This window comes from Lissotriton helveticus, chromosome 12 (assembly GCF_964261635.1).
Source record: "Lissotriton helveticus chromosome 12, aLisHel1.1, whole genome shotgun sequence".
Taxonomy (NCBI): Eukaryota; Metazoa; Chordata; class Amphibia; order Caudata; family Salamandridae; genus Lissotriton; species Lissotriton helveticus.
The window spans coordinates 900,191,246-900,207,346 of record NC_136073.1 but is presented as its reverse complement, the minus strand read 5'-3'; the positions used below and the strand labels follow the sequence as shown (position 1 = coordinate 900,207,346).

General features: G+C 48.7%; 1 protein-coding gene across 7 annotated transcripts in view; it reads right to left on the bottom strand.

The window, feature by feature from the left end:
* CAMTA2 (calmodulin binding transcription activator 2) overlaps positions 1-16,101 on the bottom strand; it is an 809,661-nt gene that overhangs the window by 198,998 nt on the left and 594,562 nt on the right. For all 7 annotated transcript variants that reach the window (XM_078668358.1, XM_078668360.1, XM_078668361.1 and 4 more), the window contains one exon: positions 14,675-14,990. In XM_078668358.1, coding sequence (XP_078524484.1) covers positions 14,675-14,990 — 316 coding nt within the window. The remainder of the gene's footprint in view (positions 1-14,674; positions 14,991-16,101) is intronic.

Here is a 16,101-nt window from a genome sequence, read left to right as displayed (position 1 = left end):
TTAAGGGGTAGTTCAAAGGATAATGGTCTTTCTGAAAGCACAAGAACAGATTATTAATGGTGACAGATTGGATCCGCCTAACCCTCTAGGCTGATTTTGGGTCTACAACAATGCAGTTTCCCAAAAAAAGTATCTTATGTTCCCTTACACGAAGCACTTTTTAAAGAGTTGAATGCGTACTGTATTAAATTCCCATCATGGAGATGGAGGCTTTACAAGTGAACACACCCAAAAACCCTTTGAGAAACTTTAGATCATTCTGATCAACAACAACAACAAAAAATGTTCAGAATGGCGACACTTCAAGACATCAAATGACCTTTAAAGCATACTCACTACAACTCTGTTAACTACGAGAGGTACAGCAAGACTTGCTCTAGGCATAAATGGATGCAAGCGCCTTTGGAGTGGCATCATACGCAAAATCTCTTTCATTGTGGCAGGTATGTCTTGTTAGGCCAGGGAGCTTAACATAGAATGTTGTAGTTCTCAGGATCAATTTTTCGCCGTGAAAATTCCAGGTGTCAGGAGCTATGGCGATAATGAATATGCTACTTACCAGTATGCATCTGTTCTTGGCATGTAGGGCTGCTAACATTCATATCTTAGCATTAGATCGCCGCCTAGTGTTGGGTCCGGATGATCGCACATTGTTGTCCTGGAAGAGTCTTCGAAGTATCCTGAGATAGGTGGCTCCTCCCCTGGACTACAGTGCGCATGGGCATCGGCTCCATCCCCAGATTGTTTTTCGCCATTGTGGCAGAAGATGGAGTGAAAAGTGTAAAGGATGTCCATGCTAATAAGTGAATACAATAGTATATCTGCAGCTGCGACAGGCACCGGGGAGGAGGGTGGGCGATATGAATGTTAGCAGCCCTACATGCCAAGAACAGATGCATACTGGTAAGTAGCATATTCAGTTCGAGGCATGTGGGCTGCTAAATTCATATCTTAGCATAGAATACATAGCAGTCCCTCCATTAGCGGCGGTTGCCCGTGCCAGCTGCAGAAACCTGAAAGAGTGTCTTGAGAACAGCCTGTCCTACAGCAGCTTGCTGCTTGGAATGTACGTCAACACAGTAGTGTTTTGTAAAGGTATGTGGTGTAACCCACGTGGCTGCTCTGCAAATATCCTCTAAAGGAATGTTCCCTAGGAAAGCCATGGATGCCCCCAGTTTGCGTGTGGAGTGCGCCCTTGGGGGTATCGTTAAAGTGCGCTTGGCCTTTTGATAACATATTTGGATGCACTTAACAATCCACCTGGCTATTCCTGCTTTGGAAATAGGGTTGCCTTTGTGTTGTGGTGCGAAGGCAACAAAAAGTTGTTTTGTCTTTCTAAAGGGTTGTGTCCTGTCCATGTAGTACATCAACGCCCTCCGTACGTCTAACGTATGGAGCATTCTTTCCGCCACCGTTTGTGGGTTTTGGAAGAATGCCGGTAAGTCAATAGTTTGGTTGAGATGAAACTGTGACACCACCTTCGGAAGGAATTTGGGGTTAGTACGTAGCACTACCCTATTTGGATGAATCTGAATGAATGGCTCTTGGATCGTGAGCGCTTGCAGCTCACTAACACGCCGTAGCGACGTGATAGCGATTAGGAAAGCTACTTTCCACGTTAGGAACTGGAGTTCACACGAGTGCAGTGGCTCAAAAGGTGGTCCCATTAGTCTGGTGAGGACCACATTGAGGTTCCACACCGGAGCTGGTGGTGTTCTTGGGGGAATGACTCGCTTCAGACCTTCAAGGAAAGCCTTAATGGCAGGCACTCTGAAGACAGAGAGATGCTGCCTGTTCTGAAGATAAGCCGCAATGGCGGATAGATGTATCCGAATGGAAGTGTACGCTAGATTGCACTTGTAAAGATGCAACAGATAGCAAATGATGTTAGGGATAGATGCATCTAGCGGGTTGATGTCATTGGCTGTACAGTAAATGACAAAACGCTTCCATTTCGCAGCATAGCATGCTCTGGTAGTTGGCTTCCTAGCCTCCTTGATGATGTCCATGCATTCCGGAGGTAGGTTAAGGTAGCCAAACTCTAGGACTTCAGGAGCCAGATTGCCAGGTTGAGCTGTTGCGGATCTGGATGCTGAATTTCTCCATGGTTCTGCGTCAAAAGACTGGGCGTGAGGCGCAGTCTTTGATGCGGCACCACTGAGAGTTCGAGGAACGTGGTGTACCATGCTTGGCGCGCCCACGTTGGAGCAACTAGGATGAGAGTCATCGCGTGCTGCCTTAGCTTTCTCGCGACCAGCGGTATCAGAGGGGCTGGTGGAAAAGCGTACGCAAATTTGCCTGACCAGTTCATCCATATCGCATTGCCCTGCGACTGTGGGTGAGGGAACCTGGCGGCAAAGTGTTGGCATTTTGCGTTGTCTTTTGTGGCAAACAGGTCTATCTCCGGATGACCCCACTGCTGGAAGTACGGGTGGAGTACAGATGGGTGTAACTCCCACTCGTGCATTTGATGGCTGTATCTGCTGAGCAGATCCGCCATCTGATTGTCCTTGCCCGGGAGGTGTTCCGCCATGAGGAAAATGTTCCTCTGAATGGCCCACTTCCACATGCCCTGAGCCAGATGAGACAGCTGTGGCGAGTGGGTGCCCCCCTGTTTTTGAATGTAGTACATCGCGGTCATGTTGTCCGTCCGGACTAACACTACCCTGTTGCACAGATGTACAATGAAGGACTTGAGCGCCATGAAGATTGCCATCAGTTCCAGATAGTTGATGTGCATCTTCTGTTGCTGCGTCGTCCATAGTCCCTGCACTGTGTAAGTAAGCAGATGAGCTCCCCATCCCTGGAGAGATGCGTCCGTTGTCAGGATAATTTGTGGCACTGGCTCCTGGAACAGTCGGCCCTTGCAAAGGTTGTGTGGAGTCCACCAATGCAGAGAGTCGTATGCCCGACTGGTAACCAACACTAGGTCTGTCAATTGTCCCTGAGCCTGTGTCCACTGATTTGCTAAGCATTCCTGGAGCGGACGCATATGCAACCGTGCGTGAGGGACTATGAAGATGCAGGAGGCCATCATGCCAATCAACTGCATGAACACTCTCGCTGGAAGTGAGTGTTGTGGTCTGAACCTTTGGATTAGAGACTGCATGCTGTCTATCCTGACTTGGTTGGGCTGAGCCATGGCCGTCAGGGTATTGATCGTCGCACCTAGAAACTGCCGGACATGTGCCGGCTGAAGATGCGACTTTGGGTAGTTCAACGAGAAGCCCAGATCGTGAAGGAGGTGAATGGTAGTTGACATGTCCGCGGCGCACTGTTGTTCCGACTTGGCCTGAACGAGCCAGTCGTCTAGGTAGGGGTAGACATGAATGTTCTGCCTCCTGAGGTGCGCTGCTACTGTCGCCAGACACTTGGTAAACACTCTTGGGGCCGTGGTCACTCCGAAGGGTAGGACCTTGAACTGATAATGCTTGCCTTGGATAGTGAATCTGAGGTATTTCCTGTGGGACGGGTGTAGTGGAATGTGGAAATAAGCATCCTTGAGATCTAAGGTTGCTAAGAAGTCCCCTTGGTTTAACAAGGGAAGAATTTGTTGCAGTGTAAGCATATGGAAGTGTTCTGATAGTATGTACAGGTTGAGGGGACGTAGATCTAGAATGGGTCTGAGAGATCCGTCCTGCTTCGGAATAAGGAAGTACAGGGAATACACCCCTGTGCCTTCCTCTCCCACCGGCACGAGCTCGATTGCGCCTTTTTGCAGCATCACCACTACTTCCTGCTGCAATAAGTGCAAGTGCTCTGCGGACATAGGCCTTTGCCTTGGCGGGATGTTGGGTGGAGTGGATTTCAACTCTAGGCAATAACCATACTGGACTAGTTGTCGCACCCACCTGTCTGTGGTGATGTTTCTCCAGACGGGCAGGAATTGCTGCAGTCTCCCCCCGACAGGTGTTAAGTGGTCGGGGGGCAGCGACAGAGAGTCACCGTTTGCTTGGGGTAGAGGAGCGGGAGCTGTTGTTTCCTCTGCCGCGACCTCTGTTGCTGTTATTCCTGTAACCTCCCTTGTTCTGTTTTGTGAACGAGGATTGTGCTCCACCTTTTGAGAACTGAGATTGTTGACCCATTTGTCCTCTGGTGACTCCACGTACACCTGAGCGACGAAAATTGCTGCCACGAAACTGTTGTGACTGTAGGGCCCCCATGGACTTAGCAGTTTCTGTGTCTTTTTTTATTTTTTCTAGGGTGGTGTCAACATCTGGACCAAACAGACTATCAGGATTGACTGGCTGAGTAAGAATGGTTGTCTGAATATCTGGTTTAAACCCCGAGATGCGGAGCCACGCCTGTCGTCTCAGCATAACGCTAGTGTTGATAGCTCTAGCAGCTGTGTCTGCGGCGTCAAGTGCACACTTGATGGCTGCGTTGGAGATCAGCTTCCCTTCCTCAATAAGCAGTTTGGTGCCTTCTTGGAACTTTGGAGGCAGGTTTTGTATAACCTGTTCTAGGGTGTCGTAATGCGCCCTATCGTAACGTGCTAAGAGTGCTTGTGTATTGGCAATGCGCCAAAAGTTTGCAGCCTGTGCAGCTACTCTTTTGCCCCCTGCCTCTAGCACTTTGGACTCCTTATCCGGGGGAGGAGCTTCACCCGTCGTCTGGGAGTTGGCACGTTTTCTGGCATTGGCGACCACAAGAGAGTCCAGTGGCAACTGTCCCCGAATGTATGCGGGGTCTGCAGGTGCAGGTCTGTACTTCTTTTCAATGCGTGGATTGACCACTCGTGCTCTGGTAGGCTCCTTAAATATATCCCCAGCATGCTTGAGGACTCCTTTAAGCATAGGCAGCGTCTTTACTGTCCTTTCAGAGACTGAAAATGTGTCGAAAAGCAAGTCTTCCTCTATCGGGTCAGCATGCATGTCCACATCATGATTGGCTGCTGCCCTCTCAATTAGCGCATGAAAACCTGCTGAATCCTCAGTTGGGGATGCACGTGCATTAAAAAGCTGCGGGTCCTGCCCCACACATTGGGTGCCCTGGTCACCAGTGTCATCATATGAATCCGGTTGTGCATCTGGTTCATTGATAGGGAAATTGTATTGCTCGTCCTCATCATACCCCTCACCCGCAGAGTGTTCTGGTGAGGGAGTAGGGCTCCGTCTCGGAGGAGGCTGGATTGGTTCCACGAGGCCTGAAGCGTCAAGGGGCACCCTTTTCTTTTTCAGTGGGATGACATATGAGTCCACTGACTCTGAAGTGATTTTTCTCTTATAGAGGGTCAATTTGCCTGTGTCAGCGTCGATGAAATGCTCTGAATCATCCTCTGATTCGAGTACCCGACGTGGAAGTGGGCCAGCTGTTGAAGAAACCGTCTTCTTCGGTGCCGATTTGGTGGAAAAGGCTTTCGGCGCCTCCTTTGGCGGCAAAATAAAGAGAAGTTTGCCAGAAGGCTTTGCTGGATTGTCCTTTTGCGCCTGCGGCGACGATATCGGAGCCGACGGAGCAGAGGCCTTCTCCCTGATTTCCTGTAGTGATTCGGCGATGAGGGACGTCTCACTCCCAGTGGGTTTTGGCGCCGACGAGGATGGTTTGACCTTTCCCTCGGATCCGACGTCTTTGTGGGCCTTGTGCGCTTTCGACGCGGATCCCGCTGTCACCGACCCCGAGTCCTGGGACCGGTGCGCAGACGTGCCAGTCTTCGATCCGTGCGCCTGCGTAGCCTCCGTGGAGCCGGCTTTGGCGTGCTTGGACGGCGGCGCCGCTGTCGACCCGTGCCGACCATCTTTCTTAGAGGACCCCTCCTCTGGCGTCGATTTTGATTGTGCAGCAGCGGAATCGACGGACTTCTTCGACTTCTGCGGACCGGAGGTCGACGGAGTCGATGGAGTAGCGGGTACAGTCGTTTTCGCCGGCACGGCAGCCATCTTAGGGACACTCGAGTCCTTAAGTTTCGGTTTCGTTTTCGGGTCGGCCATCTTAGATGTAGTCGATCCCGATGCTTTCGGTTTCGGTTTCGATACAGTCTGCTCAGCAAGTAAGTCCGTGGCCGGGCCAGAAGGCGGGGCTGTGGCTTGCGGCATTGGGTCTTGGGTAAGGCCTACAGGCGATCCCGTGACCCGGTCGGTATCCTCGAAACCTTCGGGGCAGAGCTCGTCCCCTGAGCTATCCGCCGCGGCCCCATAAATCTCTTCGTCGTCTCCTACCTCGTCGACGTATTCAAGGCCTTGACCCACGACTCCGTCGTCGTCTACCGGATCCGCCTCGACCTCCGTCTCGGGTGGGGAGATTTGAAGATGATGACCCTGGTCCTCTTCATCTTGGTCGCCAAAGATGTTTTCCGGATCCGGGGCCGCTTGTCTAGCTTCCATGCGCACCGCGCGCCGAAGCTTGAGAGTCTTCTTAGACCGGAACTGTGCACAGGCTTTGCACTTGCCGTCGTCGTGGTCAGGCGAAAGGCATTTGTTACAGACGGGGTGTAGATCGATGTGTGGGTACTTGGACCCACAGAGCGGGCAGTACTTAAACGGGCTCCGCTCCATGTTTAGAAAAGTTTTGCAGTCGTGTCGCGATGAGAAGGCCTCAAAGTCCGAAGAGCGAAAGAAAACTCCGCTTATTCCGGCTCCAAGAGACGGAAGACTCGAGACCGTGCGCAGACAATACCGACGCAAAAAAAGCGAGGCCTTTTGGCCGCTAAAAGTTAGTTTTTCTCGGTTTCGACAGAAAGACGTCGAGACCACATCCGAACCCAATGGCGGAAAAAAACAATCTGGGGATGGAGCCGATGCCCATGCGCACTGTAGTCCAGGGGAGGAGCCACCTATCTCAGGATACTTCGAAGACTCTTCCAGGACAACAATGTGCGATCATCCGGACCCAACACTAGGCGGCGATCTAATGCTAAGATATGAATTTAGCAGCCCACATGCCTCGAACGCTCAGGTATGCAGGTCTGTGGAGGAGAAACAGGCCAGGTCAACAAGAGTTAGCTTGCTAGGGTCCCTCTTGATTTTGCATCCTCACAGGATGCCGGGAAGTGGAGGAGCAGTACAGGAAAAGATTGAAAAGGTAGCTTGACCCGGCGTTGGGTGCCACTGTCTACTCGCTACGAACTGTCATTTCTTGTTAGCTGGAATTGGAAATGCATACTGAGTCGGGCAGTTCCAAAGCTAAAATATAAAGTCTACCACATCTTGAGTGACTTCCTATTCATAAGTAGCACTTGCCTGTCTGCTGACAGCATCTGCCCAGGCAAATGTTCCACTATTGGGGAATTGCTGTGCTCATTGGCCTAGTTCCAAAGGTGCTGACAGTACATGAGATCTAGTGCCTACCTGCTTATTCATGTAAACCTGGTGGTAGTGTTCCTTGCGAGAATTTGGTAGTCTTGAAGGCAGTGATTGCAGCCCCCTTCTCAGTGCTTTGAGCTACAATGGTCTCGAGCTGTCTTTTATACCTCTGACCAGTGCACTCTTGCCTCCAGATTTTGATAATAAGTACAACAAGCCCTTCAGTGATGCATAAGTTGTCATCACAAATGAAGTTTGCTGCAACTGGAAATACAGGCCCACTGTATTTTTTTATTTCGCTCTCCACTTTGGCAGGCAATGAGGTCTAGATGACTGGTGCAATCTGGTTGTGATTCTTTCAAGATTCCGATTCTTGGAACTACTAAGTATTCAAATCCTCTTACGGAATACACAAGTCTAATCAGCAGTATGGAACTAGATGAATGCATGATGACATCCTGCTCAGTATCGACTTGAATATATGGACTTAAATCGTCACTTGTTTAATGACCTCACCATTAGAACATCCTCCTTTGACAGGAAAGCCTTCCCCATCTTACCGTTTGGGGCAGCAATCAGGAACTGGGCAAGTTTGGAGAGCTCGGAGTGAGCCTTGCTTGCAATGAGCAAAAGGTCTAATGTGTTTGACGTGGCCTAGACATGTCTCCATGCTGAAAGATCTTCTGATGATAAGCAAGTTATCTAGATATAGAAATAATTGGTGGCCTTCTCTTCCCTGGAATTCCTAAGACATGGGAAATGTATTTGGCAAACATTTCTGATGCAGACGTGAGGAGAAAGGACAACCCCATAAACTGATAATGGCACCTAGCTACTTTGAATCAGTGGTATTTGCAGTGTTTGTGGTCTTTGGGAATGTGGGGGAAAGTATTCTGTAGCCACAGCAATGACATGCATTCACCCCTCCTGGAGCACGCGCAACACACGCAACAACTGTTCCATCTGGAACAATTGTTTCCTTGGTTACTTGTTGGTGTCCCGGAGATCTAGTAGCATGGACACCGCCTCTCAATTTCTTCTATTCTTCTACACCAGGAGGAGCCTGGCTTGCATTTTGCTGACATTTGGAGGCAGGATCCATAGCTACTTTGGTGATCATGGAGGCCGTCTTTGCTTTCAGGACTTGCAAGTTCTGGAACGATGTTTTCTAAAGTTGGGCCAGCAGTGGTCTACTGACCAACTTAAGTGTATGACTGAAGCGAACAAGATGCACTAAACTCTTGTCCGAATTAATTGCCACTGCTAGTAAAAGGCAGAAAACCCCCTTCAATCAGGCCTGGATGGGTGCATGATGGATGAGGTGTTCCTGGGGCCTGCAGGTGGTTAATGTCTGTGTGACGCATACTGTTTGGATTGTCTGAATGAATGAATGAATGAATTACGCACTTGTATAGCGCATGGCTACCCGAGGGCATCCCAGCGCTTCCAACTCATTCAGACTCCGAGATTCAAACAAACAGAAAGGTCTTTAACAATTTTCTGAATCTTAAATGATTTGCTTCCATTCTAATTGCTTCGGGAAGAGAATTCCAAAGATTTGTGGCTTGTAGGGAAAAACGTCTCCCTCCGGTACGCACTCTCCTTGTCTTGGGGACCGCTAACAGATTTTTGTTGGTGGATCTCAGGGTCCGCTTGGGAGCATATGGGCAGAGCATGGATTGGATAAGTACAGGTCCAGTTTTATTAACTGCCTTATGTACCATAGTCAGAGCTTTAAATTCCACTCTCTGTTTCACTGGTAACCAGTGAAGTTGGCGTAGACCAGGCTTAGCGGATGACCTGCGCGGGACATTCAGCAACATTCGTGCTGCACAGTTTTGTACTGTCTGTAAAGTTTTGATTGTCCCTAATGGGGCACCGAGATATAGTGCGTTAGCATAATCCAATCGTGTCAGGATCAACGCTTGCACCAAGATCTTCCTAGCTTCGAAAGGGAGAAGCCTAACAATTTTTCTCAGTAGCCTGATATAAGCAAGGCAGGTACCTGCAACCCTCCGGGCCTGTACCGCAAAGTTAAGAGCAGGGTCTAGCCAGACCCCCAGGCTTTTAATTTTTTCTTTTGGTAGAGGAGGCTGGCCAAGTCTAGAAGGCCACCAACTTTCCACAGTGGTGGGTGGGTTGTATCCCAGCATCATCACCTCCGTTTTTGCGCCATTTAACTTTAGGAAGGATTTATCCATCCAGTCATAGATCTTATCAAGACAGGTGGTAAGATTTGCATACGGGGCGGCTTGGGTGGTCAGGGAGATGATGAGCTGGGTATCGTCTGCGTATGTCACCAGTTGAACCCCCCAGGGCAGCACCACCTCAGCCAATGGCCTCATGTATATATTAAATAAGGTAGGGCTGAGGGAGGAGCCCTGGGGAACACCACACTGTAGACCCATTTGGGGGGAGGATACATTATCCTCGATCACAGCAAACGATCTATCGGACAGGAAGGAGCACAGCCAATTGAGCGCCTGGCCCGTGACACCTACTTCTCTTAACCTCTGAATCAGAATAGAATGATTCACGGTGTCAAAGGCCGCGCTCAGATCTAAAAGTAGTATAGCAGCACAACTTCCACTGTCCATGATCTTCCTTGTTTCCTCCACCACTGTAACCAAGGCTATTTCTGTACCCAAATTGCTTCTAAAGCCAGTCTGTGTAGGGTGCAGAGAGTTACTGTTCTCCAAAAAGGAGGAGAGCACGGAGTTTACATGCTTCTCAGCAAGCTTACTGACAGTTGGTAAAAGGGATATTGGGCGGTAGTTTGCCCAATCATCCGGATTAAGGTTAGTTTTTTTTAGCAAGGCCTTCACTCTTGCCTGTTTCCAGGAAGGGGGCACTACGCCTGCTATAAGGGAAGAGTTAATCACCTCCTTGATCACTGGGGTCACAGTATCAGACACCAGATTCAATATAGTTGGAGGTGCGGGGTCTAGAGGAGAACCAGATTTAAGTTTTTTTAGAAGCATTTTGGTAGTCGAGCAATCCAACAAATCAAAATGCTCAAGTACATTTACACCTGCATGAGAGGGGCCAGTGGATTCAGTGGGGGGGTGTTGAAAAGAAGAGAATATATTGGCCACCTTTGTAGAAAAGAAGTTAGCAAGTTCATTGCAGCGTGTAATTGCTTGGCCGGGGTCAGCTGTGGGAACAGGAGGAGCAACAAGAGAGTTAAAAAAATTTAAAATTTCTCTGGGCGCATTAGCTGCAGCACTGATTTTTGTCTGGAAGTAGTTAGATTGTGTATTTTTTATTTCCTGTTTATACTTCCTTAGAGCTAATCTATAGCTCTCCTTGCTGGTTGCCGTATAATCTTTCCTCCAGCTTCTTTCTTGTTGTTTACACAGTACTTTAAGGGCTTTTAGCTCGGGGGTGTACCAACATTTTTTATTTCCACCACTTCTGTGGGATAAATTGCTTTTGGGAAGGGTGCTGTCTAAAGATGCCTCCACCCATTGGTTAAACCGTGCATCGGCCTCCAATGGATCATTCGTTATAGCGGGTAATGTTTCTTTCAAACTCTTGTTCCAGCTATCTATTGGAAGTTTGGACCAGACTCGAGTTGTCCGTTTGGAAACACTAGCCGGTTCCTGCTGTTTCTCCGGGGTCAGGGAGAAAAGTACTAATGAATGATCGGACCAGGGAATCCTAATGGACTTGTCAAAACTAAGAGTATCCATATTGGTATGACAATGATCTAAAGTGTGTCCTGCTTTATGCGTTGGACCTGTGACTATTTGCTTCAACTGGAGCACTTCCAAATTGGAGGTCAAGTTACGACAGGCCAACGAGTCAGGCTCATCGAAGTGGATGTTAAAATCACCTAAAATGGTGAAATTGGGAGCAACGCTTGCATAGTTTATTGCTTTAATCGAGAGATCTTCACAGAATTGGCCGTATGTGCCAGGAGGTCTGTAAAGCAACAATCCAGAAAAGGTGCAGGTAGGGGAGAATAGGATCGCAAACTTCAGGCATTCAGCCCCTGCAATTGTAATTGCTTCTGTTCTACAAATCAGTGTTTTCCTAAAAATGATGGCGATGCCTCCGCCCCGGCCCAGTGGGCGATCTTGCCTCAAAATGGCGAAGTTGGAAGGAAGAGCCCGTATAATATCTGGCTCTGAGCTATCATCCATCCATGTCTCCGACAGGAAGAGTACATCAAGGTCTCGTTCCTCCAGGAGCATGTGGAGCTCAGTCGCATGTTTCGGCAAAGATCTACAGTTTAATAATGCAAGGCGGAACAAATGGGAGGTGTCCTCTCTCCCGTAGAAGTTGGTTAAGTTATAGTTGCATCCTGTGCATGGTTTCCACGTCCTTAAGTATGTGTCTAACTTAGTACATAGTGAACTTTCCCTCCCCTTTAGGGCATATAACTCATCACGACTATACCTTATGACAGGGACTACCGAGTTTGGTCGGGCAGAGTACCTGGCCCCTGGGCCCGTCCTGGCCCGGACGGGCCCAGACGGGCGGGACTCTGGCATGACTCCGGCGTGCATCCGGCGCGTCCGCAAACCGCGTCCGCTACGCGGAAGAAGCCCGTCCCTTTTTATAGAGAGCTAGAGCGCGTCAGGGCGCCACCACCCTCAATATGGCCGCTGTAAACGCCTTCACCTCCCCGGGACCAGCTCTCTGCGTCGGTAATCAGCTGAGAGTGGCCCAGGCAGTAGTGGGATGAAGGGAGAGTCGGGTCCAGTGAAAACCGCTTTCTAAATGAAGCGGAGGTAGGTTTCACACACAATTTTTAAAAGACGACCTAAAATAGCTTTTTAAGTCAAGCATTAAACTACTAGCAAGAATAAAAGAGCAGAGCTTAAAGAACCTCCGGCTTTCCGCCTCAGAGGGTGAGAGAGTTATGCTGCGCGTCACAACAAGCCCCTTTTATAGAGAGCTAGAGCGCGTCAGGGCGCCACCACCCTCAATATGGCCGCTGTAAACGCCTTCACCTCCCCGGGACCAGCTCTCTGCGTCGGTAATCAGCTGAGAGTGGCCCAGGCGGTAGTGGGATGAAGGGAGAGTCGGGTCCAGTGAAAACCGCTTTCTAAATGAAGCGGAGGTAGGTTTCACACACAATTTTTAAAAGACGACCTAAAATAGCTTTTTAAGTCAAGCATTAAACTACTAGCAAGAATAAAAGAGCAGAGCTTAAAGAACCTCCGGCTTTCCGCCTCAGAGGGTGAGAGAGTTATGCTGCGCGTCACAACAAGCCCCTTTTATAGAGAGCTAGAGCGCGTCAGGGCGCCACCACCCTCAATATGGCCGCTGTAAACGCCTTCACCTCCCCGGGACCAGCTCTCTGCGTCGGTAATCAGCTGAGAGTGGCCCAGGCGGTAGTGGGATGAAGGGAGAGTCGGGTCCAGTGAAAACCGCTTTCTAAATGAAGCGGAGGTAGGTTTCACACACAATTTTTAAAAGACGACCTAAAATAGCTTTTTAAGTCAAGCATTAAACTACTAGCAAGAATAAAAGAGCAGAGCTTAAAGAACCTCTGGCTTTCCGCCTCAGAGGGTGAGAGAGTTATGCTGCGCGTCACAACAAGCCCCTTTTATAGAGAGCTAGAGCGCGTCAGGGCGCCACCACCCTCAATATGGCCGCTGTAAACGCCTTCACCTCCCCGGGACCAGCTCTCTGCGTCGGTAATCAGCTGAGAGTGGCCCAGGCGGTAGTGGGATGAAGGGAGAGTCGGGTCCAGTGAAAACCGCTTTCTAAATGAAGCGGAGGTAGGTTTCACACACAATTTTTAAAAGACGACCTAAAATAGCTTTTTAAGTCAAGCATTAAACTACTAGCAAGAATAAAAGAGCAGAGCTTAAAGAACCTCCGGCTTTCCGCCTCAGAGGGTGAGAGAGTTATGCTGCGCGTCACAACAAGCCCCTTTTATAGAGAGCTAGAGCGCGTCAGGGCGCCACCACCCTCAATATGGCCGCTGTAAACGCCTTCACCTCCCCGGGACCAGCTCTCTGCGTCGGTAATCAGCTGAGAGTGGCCCAGGCGGTAGTGGGATGAAGGGAGAGTCGGGTCCAGTGAAAACCGCTTTCTAAATGAAGCGGAGGTAGGTTTCACACACAATTTTTAAAAGACGACCTAAAATAGCTTTTTAAGTCAAGCATTAAACTACTAGCAAGAATAAAAGAGCAGAGCTTAAAGAACCTCCGGCTTTCCGCCTCAGAGGGTGAGAGACACCCACATTGTCAGATAATCTTAACAGTATATTACTTAGAGTTTGAAGAAGGTACAGAGAATTGAGGTGGTGGATGGTCGTGAGTCTACTGATAAATGACTTCTGCTGCTTTTGAAAACGCTGAGGTGGCAAACTTCACAAGTAGGAGGATCATTGTTTGCCATTCTAAAAAGACACCCTTTTTGATATACAGCAGGACACCAAGAGAACAGGCTGTACCTATACTGTATTTAACAGGTAGTACAAATTTGTGCACGTGCAGGCCAAAAAGTCATTTAGCCACTAAAGACACATCTAAAATACGGTGAAGAACTATGGGAAGAAAGGACTTGCAGAACTGCTAACCCGGACATATCAGAACAGCTGCTCCAGTCATTGGTCAGAAACCTTTGGAGGTCACATCCACCAATCCATCAATCACACCTGCTTAGGCCGTTTTGTCTTGTCATCGAATGGCCTTTCCTTCTCAACTTCCTGTAATAGACAAACCTTCTGACATTCAAATGGATTACAGCAGAAAATATAAGGAGAGGTAAAATAAGGTGGAATTTCAAACCATTACTGGGGCTATCGTGCAACCAACCGTTCTGGGTGATCAAGGCTAAGATACAGTGGAGTCTGCCGACCGTGCTTCATGCACAGCAGTCACAGGCTCCTCGATGAAAAGGGATGGTAGATGCCAGATTCACAGAAAAGGCATAAAACAGCTCCTTGAACACATTAAAGGCGAAACCAGGGACTACAAACAAATCCAGTAAGCTTTCACATGCGTGGTTCGCTAAAGGCTTTCCCCCTTTGAATGACGAAAGGCAATGAAACAGCTGCACCCCAATAACAGCCCTGGATCTGAAATGCAAGAAGGAGCAAATAGCCATTAGGGCCATAGATGTGGTGGCATGTGGCTTACAAATATTCTGCATTACCGCAGGAGTGAAAAATAAGTAATTGTTGAAGCAGAATGAGCTCAAAGGCCTTTTTCTGCACTTCATGGTGGTAGAGACTCCAGGACTCTGGCTACTTCTCATCATGATGGTTGGGTCCTTGGAACTTGCAAGGCGCATGGCTCAAAGGTATATTCAGGAATTACACTGTGAACATAATTCTGCCACTATTTTACAAAAACTACCACAGCCCAAGTTTTCAGTTCGAACATACAAGTGTTTAAAGTTGGAATAGTAGGGATCTGGATAAAACCATATTGCTATAACAACTGAAACAAAATGGGTTCATCAGTATGTACCTGTATCCGGGCTGCTGGAAAGTGGCGAAGGGATTCGAGCGCCCTCTGCCGTGCCCCTGAGCAGCTGCTGCCAATCTCTGTCATCAAGGTCAGCTTCTAGAACAAGGTCTTTTCTTCGGAGAGGACACTCTTGCTCCCTCTGACTCTGTTCATCTCGTTGCATTCCCTCCAGGCAGGACGCAAGCCTCACATGCCCACGTGAACGCGCCACTGTAAGCGGGAGACGACCCAAGGAGTCCGGGATACTTAATGCCTTACGATTCCACCTGTACAGCAGAACAGCTGCCTCAATGTGTCCCAATGCACAGGCCCACATCTGCAAAAACAAAAAAAAAGGTTGGAGGAAATTAATTACATAGCTGTAACTCCAGCACTGGCATCTTTCATAGATTCACATGCTAGAATCATTCCACATCATCGGGTTAGGAACCCTCAGTACTTTTAAAATGGCAATAAACAGTAAAATGGCGATCGGCCCCAAAACCATGTTTGTTTATTAGCAAACACACCTCATCTGAAATAGCTCAAACTTCAGCCAATGAGGTGGAGGTGCTGGGTTCTCTACTCCCTTTATTGGCCACTGTAGTTCAGATTTCATAGCACAAGTTTGAAGGACAGTAAGAGTATTTCATGAGCCTCAGACTAGGGAGGTTTGCATATGAAGCTATGAAGATACCAACGCTGGAGAACAGGAGATACAAGTAAGTAACTAATTTCTTGTCCAGCTTTGGATCAATTATAGATTCACATGCTTGATTCAGACTAGCAAGCAGTTTATGCAATTTCATAATACGATGGCAATAAGCTCACCTTTAAGAAAAACAGGACATGTAGAGCAGCTTGGCCAGCAGTAGAATCATCTGCTGCATTCAAGTTCAAGCTTTAGTGCTTGAGGAATGTGTGCCTCCTCTCCTCCTCTTCAACCTAGTGGTTTAGCATATAGCCAGAAGCGGTCCTCCAGGGTAGAATGAATATGCTACTTACCAGTATGCATCTGTTCTTGGCATGTAGGGCTGCTGACATTCATATCTATAGCATAGATCGCCGCCTAGTGTTGGGTCCGGATGATTGCACATTGTTGTCCTGGAAGAGTCTTCGAAGTATCACGAGATAGGTGGCTCCTCCCCTGGACTACAGCGCGCATGGGCATCGACTCCATCCCCAGATTGTTTTTAACCATTGTGACGAAGATGGAGTGTAACAGTGTGAGCGATGGCCATGCTAAGAGTAAGTGTAAATTCTGCAGCCGCTACAGGCGCCGGGGAGGAGGGCGGGCGATATGAATGTCAGCAGCCCTACATGCCAAGAACAGATGCATACTGGTAAGTAGCATATTCAGTTCGAGGCATGTGGGCTGCTGAATTCATATCTATAGCATAGAATATATAGCAATCCCTCCATTAGCGGCGGCCGCCTGTGCCAGCTGC